Source organism: Xiphophorus maculatus, chromosome 2, assembly GCF_002775205.1.
Source record: "Xiphophorus maculatus strain JP 163 A chromosome 2, X_maculatus-5.0-male, whole genome shotgun sequence".
Classification (NCBI taxonomy): domain Eukaryota; kingdom Metazoa; phylum Chordata; class Actinopteri; order Cyprinodontiformes; family Poeciliidae; genus Xiphophorus; species Xiphophorus maculatus.
In genome coordinates this window covers 24,941,278-24,967,891 of record NC_036444.1, presented here as the reverse complement: position 1 = coordinate 24,967,891, position 26,614 = coordinate 24,941,278, and the positions used below count along the sequence as shown (strand labels likewise).

General features: G+C 42.0%; 1 protein-coding gene across 4 annotated transcripts in view; it reads left to right on the top strand.

Annotated features, from left to right (window-relative positions):
• Positions 1–26,614, top strand: part of mgat4c (MGAT4 family member C) — a 135,738-nt gene that overhangs the window by 68,263 nt on the left and 40,861 nt on the right. The window contains exons 1-2 of one of the 4 annotated variants that reach the window (XM_023325116.1): positions 2,870–2,981; positions 3,097–3,180. In XM_023325116.1, coding sequence (XP_023180884.1) covers positions 2,964–2,981; positions 3,097–3,180 — 102 coding nt within the window. In that variant the 5' untranslated portion in view covers positions 2,870–2,963. Of the gene's footprint in view, positions 1–2,869; positions 2,982–3,096; positions 3,181–26,614 lie in introns of those variants that run through there. The other 3 variants (XM_023325121.1, XM_005810329.2, XM_023325114.1) reach the window with 3 other exon arrangements.

The window sequence follows — 26,614 nt, the reverse complement described above, 5'->3', positions numbered from 1 at the left end:
GCCTCCCGTATTCAGCTCATAGTGATCTGAATTAATATTAGTGATTGGTCCCCCAGTCACGTTCAGCCCCATCTTTTCATTCCAGCATCTGGTTTTAATTGGTGCGATGCTGTAAAGCTACAGCTGCTCTGCCTGTTAGGACAATAAATTACTCCAATTAGGAGTTGAACAAAAGAGGCTGTCTAACGCCGCAGCCCCACTGCCTTGCTTTAAAATGGGAATGCAGCGGAATGAAGGCTGTACCGTAACACCTGCCCCCATCATTTCTCAGATCCAAACACAGCCGGAGTTTTGTGGATGGGGAGAGAGATTGCTTTGCATGCCTCGCGTATCCTCCGTCGTTGGGGCTGCCGGCGTATAAATTAAATAGAAAAAGTGTCAGCGTTTGAAATCAATACGAGGTACATTGTGTAATTGCTGGACAGATGATTAATTGCTGTTTGCATCATGAGTTGTGGATACATCTAGGTTTTCTGGCAGCTGCCTGCCATATCGATGGCACCGGTAATGAAGGCAATAATGAGGGACGGTTCAGGAGGATGCGGAATGGGAGGAACAATAGGAACATCTGTGCCTCTCCATAGTTAGACTGTAATTGAGACCATATTTCATTTTGGACTGCGAAAGCTAGCCCCGCGCCGTATTCGCCCGTCTACCTTCCAGAAAGATGAGCCATTTATTTTGCCGGCGGAACGCCTTCAGCGGCTTCGGCGACACAGGTGGTCCGCCGCCGGGAGGAATTTGGGGCGGCAGCCGCCGTCGCGGTCGGCCCTCCTTCCTACGTCTCGGGCCTGGCCGTGTCATCCCTTTTGTTTCAGCACTTGCTGTGAGCACACCATTAAGCCAGGAGAAGTTTGACAAGAAAAATGAAGTGTGCCATTTCCCGTGGCCTCGAGTGTCTCTCTGAATAATGAGCGTGTTGCTTTCTCTCTCTCTCTTTCTCCTTCTCTCTCTTGCTTTTGCTATCAGATATACTTTTTCCCTTGAAGTTTCAGTTTACTATGAGAAGTGAGGGGTCTCTGGGTTGCCACTTGTGTCCGGAAAACATAGAGTCTTACAAACACTTCCAATCCATGTGGGAAATCCTTAGTCAGAAGTCACAGCTCAGGATATTATGGCAAAGCTGTGTTGAATATGAGAAATATCTTTAGGGGGAGCATCATGAGATGGTACATGCACCTGCTACTGTGTCAGCCAAATTACCTGGCATTGGTTTCAAGGTCTTTAATCATTTTCATGATCGAAAACATGCCAAACATCCAGAACAGATGGATAGCTATATGCCAGTTACCAGTATTATGACATTGTAATGTTATGGTTGTAAAACTAAAATCTTCCAGAATCCCATTCTGGTTTACTGTAGTTTAGATTTTGGAGGAAAGCTCTGTGAAGTTATTATTGATAACAGTTCTTTTACCTGTAGTAACAAAATGGCGTCTCACAAAGGCTAACAAAGCTAATGAGATGTATGGTGAAAAAACCCTCAGTTGTATATAATGCTGTTAGCAGAAATTTACAGTCTACAATTTTACAAAAGAATTGTTTCTGGGGTTTTTTCCAGCTTTATAACACCCGCGACCCCTGACACTATGTGGAGTGAAGGTGGTTGAGCCCACCTGCAATTGGCAATTAAGGATAAGTTGTGAACGATGATTTTCTGTGCTGTCTTAGAATTGTAATTTGCCTATTTTGGGGCGTACAGTTTGGCAAAGGCAACAGAGGAACTGAACAAAACTATTAAGTCAGAGTTAAATATCGAGTGATTAAAGTCAGAATGAAGCATTTTATTGCCGGGATAGGTATTGTTTGGCCTGGCACATCTCTATTTGCAGTGGGGGATGATTGTTTACAGCGCACACAACTTTTTCAATTTTTCTGACAGTAGGTAGACAGGAAGGGGGCAGAGAGAAGGGGGGAAGACATGCGGCAAAGGTACCAAGGTCGGGAATGTAACTCAGGAGAACCGCAACGAGGAGTTAGAGTGGTAGAAGCATGGCATTTTCTAACAGTTTTTTTTTATATTGTTTTTTACATGTTTTAAGGATGTCTTCGATATTTGTGTTGGGGTATAAGAAGGAACAGGGTGGAAACACCCTCACACAGCCCTGTTTTCTCGGAACCCCCAGGGACCCTCTGACATGGTTGACCTCCTCTGGAAGAGTTGTGGTCCTGAGCAGAGGAATCTCCCTGCTTATTATGACCCAAGTGTTTATGGTAATGGGATGCGAAGTCTGCATGGCGGTGATAGCACCGCAGGAACAGGACAGCCTATTACCCACCGAGGTGAGGCTGGTAGTAATGGTAAGACAGAGGTGCATCCTATCAGTTATGGTTATGATGCATTTTGAATGGGGCACTATTTTTATATATCAGTGGAGGATGATAGGAGGAAAGAGCATCCTGGGGGAGACGGGCATGGCTGTAACGCTGAGAGGAAACAGTCAGAATACCGTACACAGCGTGCCAAAGTGGGTTTATGGTGATAAATACAGGGGAGTGGCGGGCTTTTTCCTCTCTCTACTACAGTAGCCGAGGGCCAGCCCGTGTGTTCAAAGAGCGTGAATGCCCAGGGAGAGCAAGACAATGAAGAGCGCGTGTGCACATGTGCGTACGACAAACAAGAGCCACTCGGCAGAAGGGGAGCCTTTAGTTAGCTGTCTGCTTGGCGCTCCGCCGCCCCTCTGATGTATGTTTATGGCCCATCATCTCTAGCCAATTACCCTGCCCCGGCGTAGGGAGCGCAGCGCCTCCTCGTCAGAACCGTCAGTGTCTGAGCGGGAAGACAGACGGCGACAGTTAACGTTTCTGGACATCCTTGGCTCGGCGCTGTTCTCCTCGGGGTGGGGGGCTCTGGAGATTCAGTAAGGCGCCAGGCGACGCAGTCTGCCGACTCTACGGCTGCCCTGGGAATTTAAAGCATTTTTTAAATCTTTTTTGTTGCTTTTTTGCGCTGCTGTGTGTGAATGACTCCGGTGTGGGTTGTGAGTTGGACTACTGTCTGTCCAAACTTTTCTTAATTTTCTTTGTCAATTGTGTTGCTCAACTCAGGGTTGATAAAGTGATGTTTGATGTCTGATCACTGTCGTCGTTTGCCAGGTACAGCAGAAGCAGACGTGTTCATGTGTCCCGTCCATGCCACCCGACGCAGTCTCTCGTACAAACGCATCTGAACTTCTCAAGGTAATCCCTTCTTCTCTTTGTAGTTTGTGTTCAAATGGGTTTTCCTGCAGCTGCCTACGTTTGCTTCCCTAAATAAAAAAAGCTGCTCTCACACAGAGAGGAGGCTTTAGGAAAGGCAAACGCGCCTCAGCTGCTATAAAAACTCATTTGCTTTTAAGCAAAGTGTTGTTTATTATGCTTTCAACAATGAAGTTGAATATGATTTGATTCGTAGCTTGAAAGTTTTACACTTGATGGATTTGAACGCTGTGGGGCAAGACAAGGATCCATAAACAAAAATGATGATTTTAGGATTGTCTTCTGGGCTTCACTTTCCGTTAGGGTGACAATTTGAAACTCCCAAACTGTGCTTGTGTTGGATGGACGAAGATAGTGACTTGCAGTAGTTGCACTTTGGTGTCATTATTGCTTTTTCTATTTTTAAATTTCTTTTGCAATCTTTTGCAAAGTTTAAACAAGTCCAAATATCCTGCTATGACAGCTAAACAACTTACCCAAAGAACTGATTCATTTTCCTCTAAATTTAGATTACACAACAGTGGTGGTGTGTGTGTTTGGGTGTGTGCAAATGTTTTTTTTCTGAATATGCTCACCCTGCACATCAGCTTGCCTAATTATTAGCGTGCTGAAGATGTTAGTTCATCACAGCAGATCTGCTGCTCTAATCATGAGCTTCAAATTTCAGTGCTTACATGTGTGCAAAAGCAGTAAGCAGAGGCAGCTTCACGAATTGTTGATGCTTTAATTTTGTTGTGTTGTGATGACCCTAAAAATGTTGCATTACGCTTGTAACAACTGTTACAAAGAAAGTTCACTTTAAAAACAAAAGATGATACCTTTTTTAACTTAAGCAAATGTAGAAACACATTTATCCTGTGGAGAGGAAGAGATCGACTCAGGTCCTGGGACAAAGGATTCCAATGTAGGATTGACAATTCTATTGCGCTTTTTGTGCTTGCCTAATTCTAATATTGTCCTATTTCCAAAACATACTCAAAATCATCCCTTTCTGTGTACAGAAGGCATATTTGTGTGACGTTGGAGGGCCAAAAGACAATTCTTTTACTCGCCATCTATAGCCAGGCTAGGACAATTCTGCTAGCAAAAGGAAACCTGGAGATGTAGGTATTAACTTTGTGCCACAGCAAAGGAAAAAAATAACGCAGAAAAACCATTGAAGAAAATCTGAAAACTGCTTATATTCTCTTTTTTTTCTCACTCTGTCGAGTACGCTACACACAGACCTGTAGCCAAAGCACTAACCTATCAGGATTCAACAGCAGAAAAGACCCAAACGTTTCCCACACAAAGAACGGAACCTTCATTCTCATACAGTTTTATGTTTAATTATTTTGCCAATTTTTACTAAATGATAGTATGAACACAGCGGTGGTTCATTAGCTCATTTTAGCAGCGGCTCTACTGGTGACCCGTCAGAGAATGCGTGTATGGGTCACTAATTTAATTTTTCTTTTTACGGAACTGAAACACCAAATTCCACAGCACATTTACATGTTAACTTGTCAAAGTCAAGCTAGCATAACTGACCGACTTCCCACTCCCCTGCTATTTCTTTTTAAACTTTTTCCTGACCTGTGAAATGTGATGCCCTAGGACCTTGTTTCTAGTTGTCATAGTGCTGACAATTAGTAGCAAACCACTCCATCCTTTTTCATTTATGTCTCACGTTAATAATGCACAATATATACAGTGGAAACGATAAAAATTTGGCCTATTATAGAGATCTGTAGTGTGCCAGCTAGCAGTCGGCTAATGCTTGTTGATGACGTGATGTACCTGGCCGATGTCAAAACAGAGCAAGCGGGAAGCAGCGTGGCTCAGAGGGCAAAGGAAGAGCTCGTTAAAAAGACCGGTGCAAAAAAACTTCAATCATCTGGATCTAATTCAGGTTTAACCTCCTGCGGTCTTAGTGCGATGCTCAGGAGGAGCGCAGCATATGTCACGGTCAGACAGGAGGAAAGCCGGTGGTAAAAGCGCGCTTTTACCACCGGCTATAGGGTGGTAAACCAGTGGACACCAGCCTCTTAATCCTCCCGCAGTCTTAGCGCCATGCTCAGGAAGAGCACGGCGATGATCGCCATGGAGCGGGGTGACGGCGTGACGGTTCTTCTGAAACGTCACACACGCAAAAAAAAAACTTTGGAAAAGAGCACAGAATAAAAAAGTTGAGCAGGTTAAATGACACAGTCTGTGACCGAAGAAAATCAGACCAGGAGCAGAAACATGTAATCTGCAAAGTGTGTAGGAAAAGTTGGGTGGGATTTGATATCCGACAGTAAATGAAAAAGGTGCTGTTTTCTGTTGTCCTATGTAGTGTGAACTAAGAGTAAACTGACATTAAACACCGCCAACATTTTATTCCCTATACTTCAAACATTTCCTCTGGACTGTCCCCATTTCGTACCGTTCTTACTGGACTGGTTTTCCTTTTACTAATTTGCAACATTTGAAAGTGTTGCTCTCCAGCCAACGAGGCATTTGGAATTCTGAAAGGGTTCTGGACTTCAAATCAAGGTGATGGTCTTGGTTCTCATCTTTTGGAAAGGCACGCTTAGTGTGGGTGAACATTAAAGATTCATGCAAACAGCTGTTTCTCCTACAGGACAGAATTACCCAGAGAAATGAAGGGAGGTTTAGATTCCAAATGAGAGGGAAACCTTGGAGGAGCAGAGTTTCAAAGAGCGTTTGCTTCTAAGGCGGCTGATTTGTTTGGAAGAAGTGGCTGCATGCTCTCCTGCAACAGATAGTCCGAAAACTGGGTGGGGATTTAAAATGCCACTGAAACAAGCTGCTGGGAATCTTACTGTGAATCGGAAAAGTGTTTAACATTTCTACATTTTTTCTCTTTATAATTAAATTATTGTCAAGCTTAAGGTGGGAGACTAGAGCTGAAATGATTCATCAGATTAATTGTTCTTAATCGATTATTGAGATAATCATCAACTAATTTAGTAATCGAACGTCCAAAAAAAAGTCAATTTTTTGAAAGAACAACACACTGAGAGCAGTGATATAAATAACATATTGTCTGTATGTCATTTAGAGGGGACAGTTGTCCTGTTGCAAAGATTGTATCTGCAGCTAACAGAACACTTTGAACATGATGTGAACAGTTCAGTCTTTTCTATTTAACTTAACATGAGTCCAGTGTAGCACTGATCTATTGATAATTATTTTTAGATTACCAGATTAATAATTGGATAACAAAAGGTGCTTAACAGGAGATATTTTTTTGGGAGATTTTGCTAAAACGATGCCACTTCAGGAACTTTAACAAAATCTATATTTGTAAAGTTTTAACCTAATTACCAGGCTGTATGTTATTCTTTTAGAAAATAACCTTCTTTTTTAAGTAAATGATTTGATTCCTAAATTAGTTGAGAATTATTTCAAAAATCGACTAATCGCTTCAGCCCTAGTAATGGCACAGTGGTCATGAATTCTTTACGAATCCTCTATATTTTTATAAGACCTATTTAGGCCCACAGTGTTTCCTGCAGTCTGAGAGCAAACCAGAGTGAACCGTGTTAGCAGAGAAAAGAAGCAGCTGATATAGGTCAAATTAGTCATATTCATACAACACTTTGCTTGACATTTGGCCGCCTGTTGAATAGCGAAGCGGCGCCCTCGTGCAGGACTCGAGATACAAAGGCTCACCTGCGATTCAGCTGACATTTTTAGGCTGTTTTGCGACAGATGCAATGATAACGCATGATATTTGCAGACGGGCGCTCAGCGTTAGGCGCAACGCTGGATCCGTCGCTGACGTCATTCGCGATCCCCCTCCGCCCCAGTTCGCTCCGACTCCTGTGTTTCCTGTGTTTCCTCACATTTGATCTGTCTAATTTGCTCCCGTGTATCCTGAGGCGCTCGTTCCTCCGTTGCCACCCTTGTTTTGTTGGCGAAAGAAACCTCCATCACGCCGCCGTGCATCTGTGAGCACCTCTCTCCTCCTGGCAAGAAAATACGTCAAACGGCCTACGAGGGTGTGACATAATAACTCCTCTGAGACAGGCCGTGACCTTTGGATAGGGACGTCGCGGCGACGATCTGAATGGTAATGTGACGGGTTGATTGGCAATTTACAGCCAGCACAAAGGCTTTGCTTCAGTGAATCAAAGTGCAGGTCTGTAGTAACAAACAGAAGCAATATGGTCTTAACCTCCACATGCTCACCAAGGCAAATAACAGATATTCCTGCTGCACAGTGCAGTGAAAGGCAGGCGAAGCCTCTCAGACAGAACAGCTGCTTGGGTTTTGTTTGCTCCGTCGCTGTTGCTGTCTGTCACTCACTGGACTTCAGCAGCTGCAAGTTCAATGTCTCTAAGTTGGATAAAATGTAAACTTTTAACGATTACTGTAAATGTTTATTCTTTTTAAGAGAATTATTGACAAAATTGAAACCACTTCTAGAGAAAGATACACATTTAGGTGACTATCTGGATGGTAATGTGACGGGTTCATTGTGACAAGTTGGAGAATTAAAACTTTTGGCTGCTAAAAGTTTTTATTACTTGAATATCAATGTCTAACATTGTAATCGGGGTGCATTCACACCAGCCCTGTTTAGTCCACTTTAATCGAACTCTGGCTCACTTGTGTAGACGGTCCAGTTCGTTTGGGGATGTGTGAATGTGTAATCGAACTCTGATGCAGACCAAAGAGTAAACTCTGATCCGCCTGAAAACTTTGATCTCGGTTTAATCGAAGTAAACCCTGCCATGGACGGATGGATGCTAGGAATTCTGGATCCACATTGATGCAACAAAACATAGCTCAGCGTCTTTTTTTAATCCGATATGAATATATTAGACTTTTTTTTTTTCTTTTTTTTGCTCTACAGGATCTGTAGTCCACACACATTCAGTTTTCTTCTGACATCTGGAAGCCAGTCTGCACTGACATTTCTCTGTCTGATGTAAGAAAACGCTTAAGAGTCGTGACCTCACTGGAATCTAGATGAACTCTAATGCTGTACATTTCAGAGGGGCACCCTTCCCTGTATGAAAGGAGGAGGGGTGTGTGTGTGTGTGTGGGGGGGGGGGGGGTGAATGCAGGGAAGACTATGAGCCTAATGTAGATCTGTCATCAGCTGGCTGCAGATCAAAAGAACAGCACTGACAGGCAGAGCAGAGAATTCGCCGGAGCCTCTGCTCTGCTCTGCTCTGCTCTGCGCTGGGCTCCAGCTTCTCTGAGGGGCCTGACTCCAGGCGAACAGTGTGTGTCTGCTTTTGCGCGTGCCGCATGCGTGTGCTTCCATGGGGTTGGAGAGGTGTGGGCACATGCACAATGTCTCAAGGCAAAGATCTGGCTCTGGGAAAATGTCACCAGAATCTGAGAAGCAGGAAAAAAAAAAAAAACTCAGAAGAGAATGAGGAAAGTGTGAGGAACAGACGGCTGTGCTCTGGGAGGTGTGGGATTTGGAGTCTACGGCAAGCAGTCGCTCTCTCCGAGTGGATGATCGGGGGAGGAAGAGGAAACGTGACACAGAGACAAAGACGCAGGCTTTCTTTATTGAACACCTCTGCAGCGTCGGCGCTCAGCTGCCGAGTGGATTCAAGGACATTTCCAAATTGCATCTCTCTGAGTTTTCCGTCTTCCATTCCCAGCCTTCTAACGAGCAGGAAAACCTGAAAACATGCTTGTGTGCCCTGGTGGGAACCCATAATAAAACTTTCCTAAAAAAATATATTTTAAGCATTTCTGATCATACTTGACAACAGCATGACATTTTTGACAGTTCAAAACGATCACAGGCACAAAGCGTTTCATCATTCCGCTGGGTGTTGCCGCGGAGGATTTGTCCCCTGCTGTTTTTGCTTTTGGTTAAGTGTTTCAGGTCATCAAGGAGTTTTAATATCAAAAAAATATAATCAGAGTAAATATGATTTTTCTTTTTCCCAAAGGATGATTTCATTTATTATGTAGACAAAAGAGGGGGAACTATTGATACCAGCCTGACCCTGTGAGGGAGCTGTAAACCTGAAGTCTCTGTTGCAATTTTTTTCCTATTTCCCACATATTTTGGTGATTACCAAATTACGTGGATGGACACATAATAGAGGAATGTTTGTGGAATATAAATTTCTGATATATCAATCTATCTGTGTGTCACTTTGGATGTTCTCCTGATCGGATTAGTGCATGTATACTGGGATATACTGCATGTATACCAGGTGCGATACTTTTCCTTGAGGTCGTTGTTATTAAAGGATAAAATGACCGATTGGGAAGGACAATTTGATGTTTACCTGCCTGGTCAGAATTAGCCGATTTTAGATGTTTCCCTTTTATCTTCAACCCATTTCAGTTGCAGCTGCATTGAATTTGTAGCAGTAGTGTGTGTACGGGTTGTTTACTGTGGCGCTGTTGGAGCAAAAGTTTCTAATGTGTCCAAAAGAATCTGTGGTAGGGTAGTTTAGATGCTGTTCAAATTGTGCAGTCTAGAGTGGGAAATGTGTGCCAATGTAATGTGAGAGCGAAATTTGTCTATGACATTAAAAGTAGGGATGCAGGAAGTATTGGCATCAACATCAGTGTCGGCTGATGTTGGTTGCTTTGATTCCTTCATGCATGTTTGATCCCCGTAGCGACCATCCAGCTGTGCAAAACGCCTGGCTGGACCTGGCTCCACCTTCAAGGACGAAGCTCCTTGTCTGAGCTGCGGTTTCCAAACTTCCACTTCACAGAGAAGTGCTCCCCCACTCGGCTCCTTCAGACTAGCCAGCAACAATTAGCAAACACTCGGTGGGACTGTCCATCTGCTGAGCTCGTTATAGGCTCTGTTTCTCAGTGCAACGCTGGTAAAAACGTTGTTAAAGGGTTAATAGAGGAGAGATTTTCTGATGACTTCCTAAAGATTCAGAAAGAGTAGAAAGGAAAAATATTTACCGGAAGATAGATCCCATGAAAATCTATATTTTTTTAACAAATGCACATTTCATTATCTATTGATTCTGTTGTGGGTTTATCCCAACAGCCTACATGGTTCATTAAAGGAGGGGGCTGCTGATGTTACCCTCACCTCCCTAATATCAGTGTGATATATGTTAGTTCAGGGATACGGCTCAAAACACTAACGGAAGACCGACAGCATAACTCCATGTTTTCCCCCTGTATTTACTTTGTGCTTATCGCTGTGTCTATATATATATATATATATATATATATATGTATGCGTGTGTGTGTTCCCAAGACTGTGTGCGTTCTGGAGTTTCGCCGAACTCAATGTCAAACCTATTTCCAAATCACTGATTCAGCTAGATGTGCAGATCCAGCGGTAGCGGCGCCAGTGCTAACCTTTAGAGATTACGGTGACATTAAAAGCCGCGTATGACGAGTGGGGGAGACTTGAACCTCTCGGCGCCTCATCTGATGCAAATGTCCTCGCGCTCACCTCTATCAGTAAAAGTAATTATGGCAAACCACGGCGACATCTCGGGCTGCGCGAGAGAGGAGGAGACGCGCCGAGCAGAGGTCCTAGAAACCTGGCGATCTCTCTCCGGGTAAAGGAGGAGACAATTATCTGTTGGCGCTGAAGAGGCGGCCGGCGAGGGAGGAGCCCTCGACCCTGGATCCCCCCCTCCTTCTCAGATTCAAGTATATTCAGCGCTGGAGCCTGAGGGGCCGCAACAAGACAATCACAGTTAACAGTTAGCTGTTAACATACTCGGGGTCTGGAGGTTGTAATGCAGATTTCCAGTCGATGCACAAATACTGTACATACTCGGCATGCATGTTATCTGCGCCACTGCTGCAGCGTTGGACAGGAAGTCACTTAGCTTCCTAAGAGGGAAAAAAAATATTTATTAGAATGTATGTTAGCGGTGCAACTTATGGGTATTTAAAAAGAACTGTTCACTTCAAAAGAGTGGTTTGAATGATTCATGATTGAAAATGTACGTTTTTCTAGCAACAAGCCGTTTTTATCTGTAATAGTTTTATTTCAATTTTTTGTGGTTCACAAAAAAAGTTGAATGATCGTAGTAAGTAAATAATGATTATCATAATTCATTCTGACTTTAATCTCAGAATTTTGACTCTAATCTTCTGAGATTAATGTTAGAATTGTTTTTTTGTTGAGTGACCATAATCCTCCATAATCAATCTGCTGGTCAGTGTGCGAAAAGTTGAATGTGACTTCCTTCCTTTGTGCAGGACGTTCCTGTGGTCAAGTCAGGCTAAAAGAAACGGTGCTCAAACTGAAGTTTCTAATCTATTTATTGATTACCCATTTTTTATATCTTGGGATACTTGTTAAATATTTTCATATGTAATAGCTTGGATTTTTTTTTTGCTGCAACAGTTTGGTAACACTTGATTTTTTTTTCTAACAAGCCCTTTTGTGTGTTTTTCCGTTTTTTTCATTGAATGTTTAGATCTTGTTTTGGTTCGAACGCCGTACCTTGAGGAAATGTCTCTGCACCCCCACAGCTGACCCTGCTGTTCAGAGTCAACGGGCTGCAGTGGCCCAGAGCAGCTAACGCTAACCTTTAACCCCAAACCCCGACAGTCATTCCTGCCTTTGCTGAACAAGTGGCCTGGGCATTTATCCCAAGAAGTGTTGACTTCTGTAATTGTCCTCTGCTCCTGTAGTAAGAACCAAAGCACCTCATAATGAGTCAAACCACATTATTCATCACACTTATGAAAAACAGGTCAGGGCGCCTTTTTAAGTTTGGTTCTTCATCACTGCCTCTTTGTATTTTCTGCTTGTACGTTCATGTACTTTGAACTCAAAGCACTGTTTTCCAGTTTAAGCGAATAATACTATTTTGTCTTGAACTGAGCTGCTAAACGTGATGCCTTTTTGAAAGGCGTTCAAAAACACAATTTAGACGTTTTCTTGGTTTTGCTTTCTGCACTGTTGCCTGGCAGCAAGGAGATCCCGTGTTTGAGTCCCAGCCTGGGAGCCATACATGGCTATAAGGTTAAATGACGACTCCAAAAACGTTGCACATTTGTTTTGTCCTGTGTGTTGATGGCTGGATTTCCGCTGACCACATGATTGCTTAAATTGGAATTATGCAAAAAACTTTGCTTGATGGAAACACGTCATTGTCGGAAACAATTCACGTTTTTCTCTAAAACGTTTTTTTCCCGCTGGTGATTTTTCAGTTGTATCAAAATTTGTGTTTTGCGCAAAACTGCTATGGAAACACTTTTTTCTCATCACACAAGTCATGTGATCAACAACCGGATGTTTCTACTGGCTGAAAAGATGAAGAGGAAGTGGCAGGAGAATGATGGCGCAGCATGTTTGACTACGTTTGCTTCGCGTGAACAAACTTTTTCACTTGTGATTTTAATTGCGATTCTTATTTAATGGAAACAACGCAATTACAATATCGGGCCAGACAAATCCAAAAGCAGGAAGCAGACTGTATGCGCAGGGCATTCTGGGTAAATGCAACCTAAACAGACCTGTGTGCCTAGCACCAGCTGGATTGATGGCTTGTCGTCTTTTGCCAAAGACAAAAGTGAAATCCTACAAATCTGACAACACTGCATTTTTGTTTACATTTGGTGAAGAAGGAAGTTGAGCGCATGTCTTCTTCAGATGTTTTGGTGTTATTTCCTCCAGTAGTTATTGGTGCAGCGCCACCAGAGGCGAGGAGGGGAACAGGTTTTTCTGTTAGTTTGGATCATCTGACGCACTGCAGTGAGAAAGCGAACCACAGCAGCTGAAAATGGAACAGATGTTGCCATGTCCCCAATAAAATCAAATCTACCAGATCTATCAGGTGTGAAAACACCCCAAGTCTACTCCCACAAAAATGTGTTTCTATTTGTTGTTGTTTTTTGTGTTTTGTTTTGTGGTTTTTTTAATATAATTTGCAGCAGAAAGTGTAATGAAAAGCTGCTTTCCAGCCAAAGGGTAAAGATCCTTTTTCCAAAGCAAAATAATTCTGTCTGAATTATATTTTTCAGTAAACGCGACGCTGGCAGCCAGTGTGTGACTGACAATTACACACAAAGAATTAGATAAAATTGAGTTGTTTTTTGGGGGGAGGGGTTTTAAACCAGAAGAAAATAACATCTAAACCCTGTTTTCAGTACATTTCATTAAAGCTTTTAAAACTTATTTCAAACCGGTAACAAGGTTGGAAGTATTTTCAAGAAGGGTTTGGATAAAAAAGGACAGATGTCAGGACCGTGATTCTTCACCACAGAAATGAACACATTCTGTCCGTTTTCTGCAGGAAAACAAATAGGTTTTCAGCATGTGAGCAAAACCTAGCCACCCTTTTGAACCCATCCAGAAAATACTTGAATACACGACAGCCTTGATGATGAGATCAAAAGTTCTGTAGATAATGCAGGGATTTCTACATGATGGAATCGAACTGAAGGGACTCACAAACAACCTGCCATTTGTTACATGCTGCTGCTATAAACCCATTCTGTGTTGCTGAAAACAGAACGTGTTCAACGTTGCTTCAGAGCTGAAAATTGCTTCAGCTGTAATGTCTATATACAGATATGTGTGATGTGAAACAGCTATAGGTGTTGATAGTGCTAACGTTTAAAGCTGAAATATGTAACAACCCTTACCTGGGTAAAGAATCATCTTCAACACATTTATTTCAAAAGTTTATATTGACTGAAAAAATAATTCAACACTGCAACCATAATGCTGTGTGTGGATATCTCACCTAAGGGCGAATCAGAGTAGCAAAATTAGCCAACATGTATGTTTTAGGAAAACCTACATGTGTACAGGAACTTGGAAAATGTATCAACGAAAAGGTTTTTCTAGGTTTGACTTTTTTTCTGTACTGTATTACCTGGTGAAAGTATTACGGTACTGCTACTACTTGACTACAGCTGAAAACTTTTAAAAATATAGATATTTGTAACTAGACAACAAGACAGTGGTACCTGTTGCTTGGTGAGTGGGGTCAATGCAGAGGAATGTAAATGAGCAGTCTTTGCTAATACATCAAAGTTGCTCAGCAGGTTTGGGGAGACATCTTTTGAACTTCTCAGAAATCTGATTTCCAAACATTCAAACGGCCGCGTCTTCTTTTGATTCTTTCTCGACTTCCATGCGTTTTGACATTATTGGAAAGCTTACTTTCAGAATCTATAAATAACTCCAAACGTCATACGAGCTGCTTCTCAGTGCAAAGCTGGTAAAATGTTGTTAAAAGGTTAATAGAGAAGCAATGTTATGAAGAGCAGGAGCTTCTTAAATAGACAGAGACCTAATTTCAAGGTGTTAAATTACAAAATCAAATTTCTTTTAAGTCATATTTGATATATGAGGCAATTTTAAACCAACTGAAGGTTTCATAGTAACTTGACTGTGGTGTAAAGTGGCACTATGTGCCTGGAAATCACATAATACTGCCCCTTTAAGGAGTTGATAGAGGAGTGATGTTGTGATGACTTACTGAAGGCAGAGTTTTGGCAAGAGTAGGAGTCTCTTAAAGAGACATAGGGCCAATTTCAAGGCAATAAATGACAAAGTCAAGTTTCTTTTAAGTCATATTTTATATATGTAGCATTTCTTCAGCAACTGAAGGTAACATAGTTACTTGATTTGGCTATGAAATTATTCTGTATGGCTGCCCCTTTAAGAATTTTTCTTTTGCCAGTTTAGCATCCTGTTGCTCCAGTTGTAGCTCATATATCATGTTGGTAAATCTGATCACAGAAACAAATTCGTTTTTTTTTTTTTTAAAGCCATGTATGAGAAGTTTTGGCACCCTATGCAAACTATTTCACAAATAAAAAGCATATTTCTAATTTATCCTTTGAATTCCACACTAAGAGAACTTCATGTTGGTCGTGTTCTGTTGGTGGAGCAGGGTGGGGGTGGGGGTGGGGTGATCTTCCTGTCGCTGCAATTAGTTATTGCATGGAGGCAGGAAAAGCATTACATTCATTATGTGAAAATATGGCCACCATGAAGGAGCCTCTTGAATTATAATGAAGAAGCCCCCCTTGATAACCATGAATTCACCAATTAAGCCTCTCATACTGCATAATTATACGCATTTCAGTGACTGGTTTTGCAATAGGAACGCATCCATTTTCAGTCTCAAGGAGCTTTCCTGCTTACAATTGGAGGAGTAATTAAGAAAATTAGAGCTTTTGATGTTCCACATATAACACGCTGCAGAGCGACGCGGCCGAGGAGGGAGAGGAGCGCTGGTAAATTTTAAGGTTTTGTCCTTTTCTCTTCTCTCCAGTCTCAATTTACTTTCCAGAATTAACTACTTTTCCTTGTTCGCATGTCAGCGCCGCAGCCGGATCAGAGTGAACCGAACGACTAGAATTTTTTTATTTTCCTTACTTACTTTCTGCCTCTGGAAATGATTTGAAGAATACATGTCTCTCAGCACTCTGTGCCTTTTGATGTGTGGAAATATCCTAAAATATGTACTACTTAGCTCCGTCTGACCCAGCTGCGTCGCAGATCCAAACCGCAGGTTTCATCCACCGCACGTGGTTTAAGATCTGTTTTTTTTTTCCACGCTGACATGACCTTATTTCTTTATCAACGAAAGGTTCTAAATCCTGACAGCCATTTTGAGCGAGACGTAATCATCCTGTGATCAAATGAAGACGTGTGCCTACATTATGTTTGAATTATGTGTGAAGGAAGAAAAGAGACAGAGAGAGAGAGCTCTGGCCAGGCTTTTATCATCCTTAAATTTGCCAAAATGACTCTTGTGGGAGGGAAAAAACGCAGTGTGGCTTTTCAGGAACTACTCAGAACCGTCTCATTTAAATGTGCGCCGCATCCCGAGCAGCCAATGGAAGCCCCCCCTCCACCTCGTCCTGCACTTTTCTGACGGAGGCTTTGATGATCACTGATAACACACAGCGGCGTATCCGACAGAGGAGTCGGTGCGGGCTGGTGTCGTTGATCCTGGCTGAGCCGGATTGTCTCTCCTGCAGAGTGGTTCGTTGGTGCTGTTTCAGAGACAAAGCTTTCAGGGTCCCGGGCTTCAAACGGAGGAAACTTTCCAACTCACCAGTTTATTCGCTTGAGAGTGTCCTCTTCACTAGGATCAATTTTTGGATCAGATCTCCATTGCGTCATATCTGTGGTTTGGTTTAGCACTCAAACCACCGGGGCGTCCATGCGGCTCCCAGAGCATTTTCAACTCTGTCTAACCTTGTTAAAGTGAATTCTCTGTGACTCGTACTTCCTAACTTTTCCTAAACTCACTCCCTTTAACGTTTTGGAAATTATAGAATATTTCTACAAAAAGGAAACCATCTTAGTCTTAGACCATGTTTACCTAACCTGGCAAAATAAACAGTCCTTCATTCTACATTTTGTGAAGACCAATGATTGTCTGCTGGAGTTTCACCGAATCGCTAACATTTGGGTTAGCAATTGGATTGGATTATAAAATTGAACTTTTCAACTTTGGTGAAAAATTTCACCAAAGTGGGGTGTGTCTCGGCTGTTGAGAAGCAATTGTTCAACATATCACTAACGTTTGGCCCAGACGTCTGTAATGCGCCAGCTATGAAGCTTACCGGAAATGGCCTGCATAGTGAACGACCATCCTCCACTGCGCAGAGTGGAGAGCGAGGTGGCTGTTAATGTGAACTCAATATTTAGAAGCGAGGCCAACATGGACTGAACAGCTTTGTTCACTTCCTCCACTGCCATCAATCTACAGCTGAACATGGTGCTACGGTGGCACAGGGCCAAAGCGGGACCCAGGTATGGAGGCTTTAGTCCTCAACATGGCTGTTGAAGGTTTGAGTCCTGATGTGAATGATATTTTCCCCTCTCTCATTACCCACTTTCCTGTCTGACAACTGCTAAATAAAGGAAAATGACAAAATTACATAGATTTTTCCCCACCATTTGAAACACTGCAGGTTCCATTTCATAAGTAGTTTTGTTGTGTTTCCTAAAAAGATTACTACACATATATGTGTAATCAATCACACCAGACCTCATGCCCAAAGCACTTTTTTCATCAATTAAAAAAGTATTTTCATGCGTTTTCTTTTATTTCTGATGCCACTCCAGTCTACGTGATTATAAATCATACTTCTCCCGTTCTTCCACTTTTCCCAATTGTTATGCCGTGTGTCTTTGGTGTTATATGACCGTAGCCTGGGGAAGCAGAAGTGATTAGTGCTATTGTGATAAAAGCCACCATCCAGAAAATTTGATGAAAGTTGGTGAGTCAGAGGATGAGAAATGGGCTTCAACAAACAAAATAATCTCGCAGAGGTGCTACAGTAGCAGGTACGCATCTATGAGCCCGTGCCCTGCAATTTTCTACTCAGCGCAACTCGGAACCTACAGGATATTATTAAAAAAAAAAGAAAGCCTTGGCTGCCTTTGCGGAGGCCAATTTTGTGATTATGGGGTTGATAGCCACATTCTGTCGTCTGATAGCAGCCACAGCTGTCCTTTTTAGGTCCAGACTGTCCGGCTTTTTTTTTTTCTTCCTCCAAATCCCCCTCCCCTCCAACAGTCTTTCATGCGACTCGCTGTTTATCGTAATTGCTGACTTTTTGTGGTTAGGGGGTAATACGTGGTAGCCAGAGGACGAGATCTGGCATTAGGAGTTGTTGAAAGTCACAATTACCGTGATACGACTTTGGCTTTCAGCGGAGCTTTCAAACATCCCTGGTGCGTTTATCTCTGGTTTATTTTTGTAAATGCATTCTCTCTCCTTCATTTGGATGGACAATTTTATGAATCATGTGTGTTCTGTGCATCCGTCTGAAATGACTGACCAGCACTTATTTAATCTTGATAGAGGATGAAAAACGAAAATAAGAACTACATCGGCTCACTCTGAAACATATGAGTTTACATTCGCCATGAAAGTGCGCAAATTGAAAGTAAGAAGATAGATTTGCTTACTGGAAACACGTCAGTGTAAAACAAAACACAACAAAAAACTAAAAGTATGTTTTACAGTAAAAGGTTTTTGCGTCAGGCTAGGTTTTTCGGCTGTATTGATGCAATGGAAGCACTTTTTTGCGTCACAAGTGTCATGTGATCAATGGCCAGATGTTACTACTGGCGAAAACTACAAAGAAGAAGACAGGAAGTGGTGGAAGGAGGAAGGTATGGCATGTTTGTTAATGACTTACTGTGTAAACAAACTTATTCACATATGATTTTAATTGCATTTCTTATTTAGCTAGTGTCTTAATGTACCAACGGGGGTCATTTAAAGTAACTCCAGTTAATTTAATGATGCGGTCAGAATCATCAGTTCTCATTCTGGTGATGCAGTCTGCCCTCGATGCACACGTCAGACATCAAAACCTTATTTTGACAAGACGCCCCAGGGAAAGCTAGCCTATGAACTTGTTTTAATATGTTGCCCTGAGGCAGTTTCTTCACTGCAACAGCAAGTCGTACAGTAACCTGACAAACTCGTATCAAGACAGGGAAAAAGAAACAACACCAATAAAATGCAGTGAGCCAAACACAGAAGAGAAGGAAGTACACGGGTTTTGGGGGAAGCGTCCATCCATTTTCAAAACCGGTTTAATCCTGCTGGAGGTCATGGGGGAATGACACCTGTACCCACAGGTCAAAGGGCAACAGGCGGTGTCATCATGAAGCTGTACAGCTGGGAATATTTGCTGATCTTGAAACATAATTTGATTTTTCTTGAGTTTGTAATTTGAGTCATTTCTGAAGGTTCCCTCATTTATCTCCATGAGTTGCGTTCGTCACTAACTACAAACTATATTGTAACCTTTTTCCAGTAAAACTCGGTGTGAGAAAAAAAAAAGTTAAATATTTTCGAGTTCTTCTAAAACAAGAAGTTGTTTTATTTTTTTTACATAGGGAAATACTTATAGCTAAGCTCAAAAATGCTCATACAGCTGGCAGATATAGATTAAAGTAACTGTTTTTATTTTATCAACATGTTTCGTCTGACTGGAGGTGGTTGGAGTACCAAGACAGAATCCTGAGTTAAATATTAAGGTGATGGTACGGAGACCTTCCCACCTCAAATGGATGAATGCATCACCAAAGATAAATTTTCAATTTTTTGCAGATTTATCTTTTGTCAGGAATTCTTGTTACAGTTTGATTGCTGTATTGAAAAAAAAACATTTTCTACAGATTTTTGAGGTTTATACATTCTTTTAGACATGCCTTTTTTATGTTTTATTATCTTTTGAAGTATTCTTGTCGCATTTCTTGGTCAAAAAGAAACTTCTATCATGACAGAAAAGTTTTGTACATCAAATCAGTTAAATTACTGTTAATATACATCACAAATACTGAACATATGCCATCTATAGACAGGACAAATATTTCCAGTTTTTACTATCAAACCAACTCAGTCCTGTAGACATGTATGCAAGAGCCACATAGCAACAACAAAGATTTTTACTAAAACAAAATTTATGCTAAAACAAAATTCATGCTAAGATTGACGTCATGGTGAACTTGCTAGCATAACTACAGGTTTAGCAGAACTTTTATTTTGGCTTTTTGTTGTTGTGTTGTGGCTTGTGCATTTTGTTGACCCTTCTGAGCCGACATACTTACCTCAACTGACTAATATGGAAGCGTAGGACCAGTGGCTCTAACCACCCTGTTCATTTCGCTCGCTTGTTTTCGGGATTCGATTACAAGCTTTCTCATTTTCGAACTACAATAATGCAAATTATTTTTTGCTTCTAAAGATTAGCAACACAGTTGCATCAAAAAAAAAAAATAAATTCACATCCCTTCATGGTGTCAAGTCCTGTTTGCTCAAAATGGCTACCTTTTCTCACTTGCCTGCGGTTTTGTTCCTTGCAGCCGTTGGCTTGTGGAGCCAGTAATTTAAACAGATGCTTGCTGCCTGATTATAAACAGCAGAATAAATGTGACAGTGTGCCGGAACGGCTGATACATTTTTGAGCTGAATAAAGATGAACGGGCGAGCTGAGATGTCACCTGTAATAAAAGAAGCAGTTTAACATGTGCAGAACAGACTGCTCAAGGAGAAAAGAGAAGAAAATAAAAGACAGCGAGGAGAACTACAGGTGCTTTTCACAAGTTTTGAACATGAGATCAGGATGACGCCATCTGTAATAGATGCTAATGTTAATGATAATTTATGTGGGGAATTTACAAAATGACTTTATTGTCATCCTCTTCTCCAATTTGACGAAATAATTCAAATGATGTCAAGATATTTGGTTTGAAAACACAACTCAGTTCAAATTCACACTATAGTCACTAACTTCAATGTATTCTAGTGGGGTTCTATGTGATAGATTGTGAAGTTGAAAGAAAATGACGGGTGGTTATTAGGTAATTTTGAAAAATAAAAATAAAAAAGAAGAATTTGTTTTTCATTTTTATGTATTGCCTCTGTCAGGCAATATGTCCTTTAAATCAAATTTCATCACAATTGTAACAGCAGGTCTTTTGTAGATTGTCTCTACCAGCTCTACGCATCTAGAGGCTAAAGTCTTGGCATATATTCTCAGTTGACTTAAATTCTGCATTCTGGGTCATTCTCACACATTAATAAGCTCTGTGCTGAACAATTCTGGCTGTATCTTTAGGTTGCTGGGCTTTTGGAGCCACAGACAGTTTCGTTTCTTCCAGGTTTATCCTGTGTTTCAAGCCATTCCACCTCCCATCAACCTTCAACAGCTTCCCTGTCCCTGGAAGCCAACATGTTTGATCAAGGAAATGGTTTGTTTAGGGCAGCAGTTAGGGCACCAGTGACTAAAACGTTAGCTGTGCTAACCTTAAAGAACTAATCATAAACATTTTTTCTGCTAACACTAAAGCCTTACACCAACCCAGATTTGAGCAGAAGCTAATGCTAAAGCTAAAGTGATAACTTCAATCCAAATGATATCTGCCCTTGAAAGACAAAAAGAGAGAATGTGAGAGGAAATAGAACTGGTATGTAGACTGTCTTCAGCCCCTTTCATAATAAGAGCATAAATATAAACGTCTACTTGACGAATTTTTAACAGTGAACAACAAAGACCTCAACACGGCTTTGTAAACTTTATTCAACTGAAAGTTTACAAAGCAGCCAAGTAAATTGGTATTTTAGAATTTCTCCAGAAAAATTAACTAACTAAGGTGTGGTAAACATTTTCAGAGTTAGCTAAAGCGCTAAACAAAAAAAAAATTGCTCCACTACTAGCAGATTAGCAGAACTGTGCCCTCCTCTAGGTCTAGGTTTATGTGCAGTGTTAGCTTTTCACCACACTGTGTTTTGCATGCAGTTTTTGTCTAATGTCACCAGAGCACCTTCCTTCAAATTTCCCCATCATGACTTTTCAGTCTTTGAAGGCCAGATTTATGGAGTACGTAACTAAACATTGTCCTGTGGAAAGATTCTTCACCGGAGTCACGGCTCTCTGGAGCTCCTCCAGTGTTACGAGGCCTCTTGGCTGCTTTAGTTAAGGTGGATGGCTACATGTTAGCATGTTTGCCACACTCTTCATTTTCGGACAATGAACGGAAATGAGCTCTCTGAAGTGTTCAAATAATATAAGTAGACGGTCTAAAATTGTCATTGGTCACCACCGTGGTGTGTGTTCTGAAACGTTCTCTAACTGACTTCACAGAACAGATGTGAAGGGGATCTTGTAAGGGTGTCAGGCTCAAGGGGTTGCGTACAAATGGATAACCAGACTATTCAGAGTCTAATGTGTCAAATTGTGCCTACCTTTATTTTCCTTCTAATTCAGAATTGTTGGCCTAATCAAATGACTGGCCCTGAGAAATTAGAGGTTGTCTCATGAATTGGGTCTTCTCGCTGCTTAATAATCTGGAAGTTGTTGTCTGGTTCACCAAAGTAACAATGGCAAGAAACTCAATGATGGGAAACGGCGAGCCGGGCCAAACAAAAGCAGGCTGCGAGCAGGATATCGACGCAGAAAGCAAAATTAGAATTGATTTGCAGGGAAAAGCGGGGCTTGCTGTCTTGCAGAAACAGTGAGTCCTGTGAATTCCTAATCCTGCAGTCTTTGAGGAAATCTCTGTGGCAGAACAGCTCTCTCATTACTCTTTTAGACAGGGCCTCAATCTGCTGCAGATTGGGAGCTACACGAGGCTTCAGGCTTTATTAAGATTCAACCTCTCTGCCATGTTGGCAGACCTCGGGCCTAACGGGATTCTAGTAAACAGGCAGTTTAGTAGAGACACAATACTGTAAAAAAAAAAAAAGGCTATCCAATCAACATGACTGAAAGATTGCTTAATGTGACTGATTGGGGGATGGATATTTGCTTCAACTGTTTATGCCTTCTTATTTGATTTGCTTGGGTACATTTTTTTAAAAGCCTCCACGTGGGAACACATTTCCTGCCTGTCTTGATGATGTGCAGGGCAAGGACCAGGCTCTTCGGCACAGATTGTAAAATCCCCTGTCCCCTGCAGTGCTAATTGGACTGAAGGTTCACAACGGCGCACCAAACTCCCACCGCAGGAGCTGTAGCGCGAGGCTTCAGGAAATGCAGTTAAATCAAAACTGACTTGACACAAACTGCTGGGGCCAGGAAGAGGAAGGGGAAAATGAGCTTTTCCTGGGAATGAAGGGGAACCTTCTTGTTACGTCCACCAGGCTCGTTTGGTGGGGTAACATTAAAGGAGACCACACAAGGATTTTCTGATTAAATGAAAATTGAATTTATTAAATTATACTAAAGTACTAAAACCTGAAAAGGGAATTACCTGAAATGAGAAACCAAAATAGATTAATGCAAAACCCATAACAAACCAGAAATAAGCAAATGCAAAACAAACCTAACAAAACTCAACCATAAGATACAAACCAAACCAAATGGGATTCTGAGGAGGGAGAGGGGAAAAGCCTCCAGTCTGTTGCAGCATGGCAGCTTTTAAAGCAGCAGAGCACCAATCAGGGAAAAACATAACACCTGCAGAAGGCCTTCTCCAGAACCCTACAAGGAAAAAGGGCAGAGACCCACTTCAGCCGTAACATTCTGAATAAGCAGATTGACAGGTTGAGCAGTCGCAGGAGATGGAAAGCATTTGTTGCCTCTCGGACGCGCGCAGGGGTTAGGCGGCCCTGCCGAGGTGGCAGCAGCTTTCCTGCGTGACATTCTTGTCAAACGTTTGGCGGCGGGATCTCTCACAACAGCCACAGCGGGAAGTTGACGGTTAATCTAATTTCACCGGCCTCAATCATACAGGCTGGCCTCGGGGGGTTGTTTCTACCTCTGTAACATGTTGGAGGCGATGTAGACACTATAGCCTTGACTTTCTCCGGCACCTGTTGTCGGTTTTCTTTGAAAAGAAAAACCTTTGCAGTGATACAACGAGGCACGCGGTGAAATGAAAAAAAAAAATAATCACCTGGTATCACACTTGTGTGTCAGACGGTGTTGATATAACAGAGGAAATTGCTTTTTATCACGAAGCCTTACAAGCTATGTCGAAGAGAACAAAGAAAAAGCCAGGACAGGGATCATTTAGAACAGGAAAAGATCATCACTTCTTGTGGCAGCCTGCACTCAGATGTGTCAAGTGAGCTTCTTTCCTTTGTAGAAGGTATGCAAGAATAAAAATTAGGATACCCCATTACAAGTTTCTTCCATTTATTTATCTCTGAAAAAAAGTGGTTAAATCAATATGCACTACCCAATAAACAAAAAATACTTACAAAAATGTGCCTACTTCCTAATTGTGTTACCCCCTTTGGCTAACAGTGTAACCCTATTAACTATTAACACTGATCTGAGACAGGTTTGCCTGACTCATCCCTTTTAGTTGTGAGATGTTTTAAAAGTTTCTTCCCCTTACAGCCCATTTTAGTCACTGTACACAATAAAAAAAGAGAATAAAATAAAGATCTGGGCTTTGACTTTGCCCAGGATTTCCTCATTTTTATATCTCAGTCTGTCAATATTGGTATGTGGATAGAGGTTTTGCACATCCATATGTTCAGAAACACATCGTCTATTTCAGGGCATCCTGATGTTTTCAGGTCTGGAGTCTTGGGAAAGTTTTGGGATTTCCCTGTGGAAGGGGTTTGATAAACTGTCAGCTTTCATTGAGATGCCAGAGGTCTCCTTCAGAATAAAGAGCACAGATCTCTCAACGAACATTTCGTCCCTGAGATCAACCAGCGAGTTAACCCCCGTTCTGTAATGTAACCGGCTTTGATTTGCCGGAGCATGTGGCGAAAATGCAACGACTCAACTCGTCACTCATTTGTCATAATTGGGTCACATCTGCCCTCAGAGGCAGGGCAGAGGAAGCACATAAACAAAGTAATTATGTTTTAGTTGAGTCGATGGCGTGCGGCTCCTGCAGACCTGCCAAGGGACGTTTGATAAACAGGCCCGAGACGTCTGCTGCAGCTTCATTTGATACAGCTCTGCCTCAGCCACTTGAAAATGAGCTGATAGAGGGAATGGATGCTATCCTTATAATTTATTAAAGCCTCCATTATAATGTGTTCTCAACAGCGTGTACCTTAAAACTGTTCCCTTGCCACTTCCCCAACGGTCTGAAGTACATTTTCCACGTGTACAAAAACACCAACGTACGTCTTTTGTCGCTCTCTGATGTTATACAACAAAGTCTTATTAAGAAGAAAAGACTACCGAGTCAACTTTCAGACTGAAGGACACTGAAAGAAGACGGTTTTATCTTTTATTAAACCAAAAAGTTGCCGCTAAACACTGGAGCGAATCTCTCTCGTAGATTTGCATTAATTCCCTTCCAGTCAAGAGAAATAATTCCCATTTACTTTGCAACCGATAGCATTGAGGGGATGTAAGAATTAATATGCGTAAAGCATGTGCTTGTGAAGTCCCAGGTTGGCGTTTTAATGCTTCCATTATCTGCTGAGGGAGAGACGTCTCCCATGTGCAGCTGATCTTGCTGACTCGTGAATATCTTCCGGTACTAATGCGGGATGAAAAGCTGCAGGGGCAGAAAACAAATCATCAAAAGTGCTTAATTAGTAAATGAAAGATAGTTGGTGCTCCGAGAGGCTCGGCTATAGACACTGGAGGTAGTTCTTAAATAACTACCACTGATACATAGCGTCTGATTTCGGAATAGGCTCTTTGCAACAGTTAGCGACTTTAGTAGTCATCTGGGGACCCAACGGTTTTTCCATTCACTCCAAGTCAAATGAGCTATTACAAAAGAATGGGCTGCAACTGAGGCTTTTAACTGCACAATTAAATTCCAATGGCCTAGTGTCTATTGAGCAATTAACCTTTGGCAAACCAATCATTATTGAGTAGGTGACGACAAAAGTTAGGTCCTTCAGGATCCATGTCCCTGTTTTAATAGATGGTCTTATGCCGTATAAAAGATGGAAATGTGACGGCATTTTAGCACCCCATTAGCTTAGCTGTGCTGAAATAGCGCCAGCTTACTTTCAGCCTCTGTACTGATTAACTGGCACAGGACCCGTCTCTCTGCCTGGCAAGATGAGGAGCAGGCAAACCGACGGATGGGAACGGCTGCGGCGGAGGAGTCGTGGCATCCAACCCGCTGAGAGCAGGTGTAACAAACCGAACACAAGCCAAGCTCTTCAGATGGTCCGCACTGAGCCCTCGACTAGGCCTCGCCACTCGCCAGCTGTTCCGCTGGCCGTCGACTGGCATTCTGTCGATTTCCAAGGCAACTCGCTCCGTGTGGCCCCAAAATCAAACCTTTCTGTGTCCTCTTCCCTGAAACCACTTCTGGAGGCTTGACAGCTTTACTGTCTGCTCCCGTGGCATTGTGTAAATACAATGTGTTAGCTGCCATTGCTGCCCACTCAGTCATTCAAATGGCATCGCAAACAACTCCGTTGATTGGCCACCAGAGCGTCGTTTGTCATTTTCGCCACGACTCCGACAACCTGGACAATTCCCAGCCCGTTACACCCCTCATGGACACGGAGCAAGTCGGCCATAAATTTTTCACTAGCCCATGCCATTACCTTTAGCTTGACGGCCCTCAAGCAACAGCAGTGCAATAATAGAGAATAGATTTTATCCCGTACGGAGTTGAGGCTTTTGCCTGTGCTTTATTTCCTGCTTCTGGCCTCCAAGATGAAGGAGAAAATAAGATAGCCAGTGAAGTGTTATACCTACCTTAATGAAAGGTTTTTAACTGATGCTGGTATTGACTCAGAGGGCCCAGGAGCATACCTGTGTATCAGCTGCAGTGTCATAGATGGAGATCAAGAATGTGGGGAACTTTCCTGTACAATAAACCCAGAGCAGGACTAAACAAAGCTCAGGATTGATGTGTCTTATATCCTCAGTATCTTTTTGCGATACATGGGGATTCCCTTGTGAAATGAGAAAAGAGGAATATGGTAAAAAGCCAGGTTTATTTGTGTAGCGCATTTCAGCAACATTTCAAAGTGCTTTGCATCATGGAAACGTAATACAGTCACCAAAGAATATTTAAAAAATATTGCTATGTGTACGCAAAGGCTAGTATATACGAAAACCATTG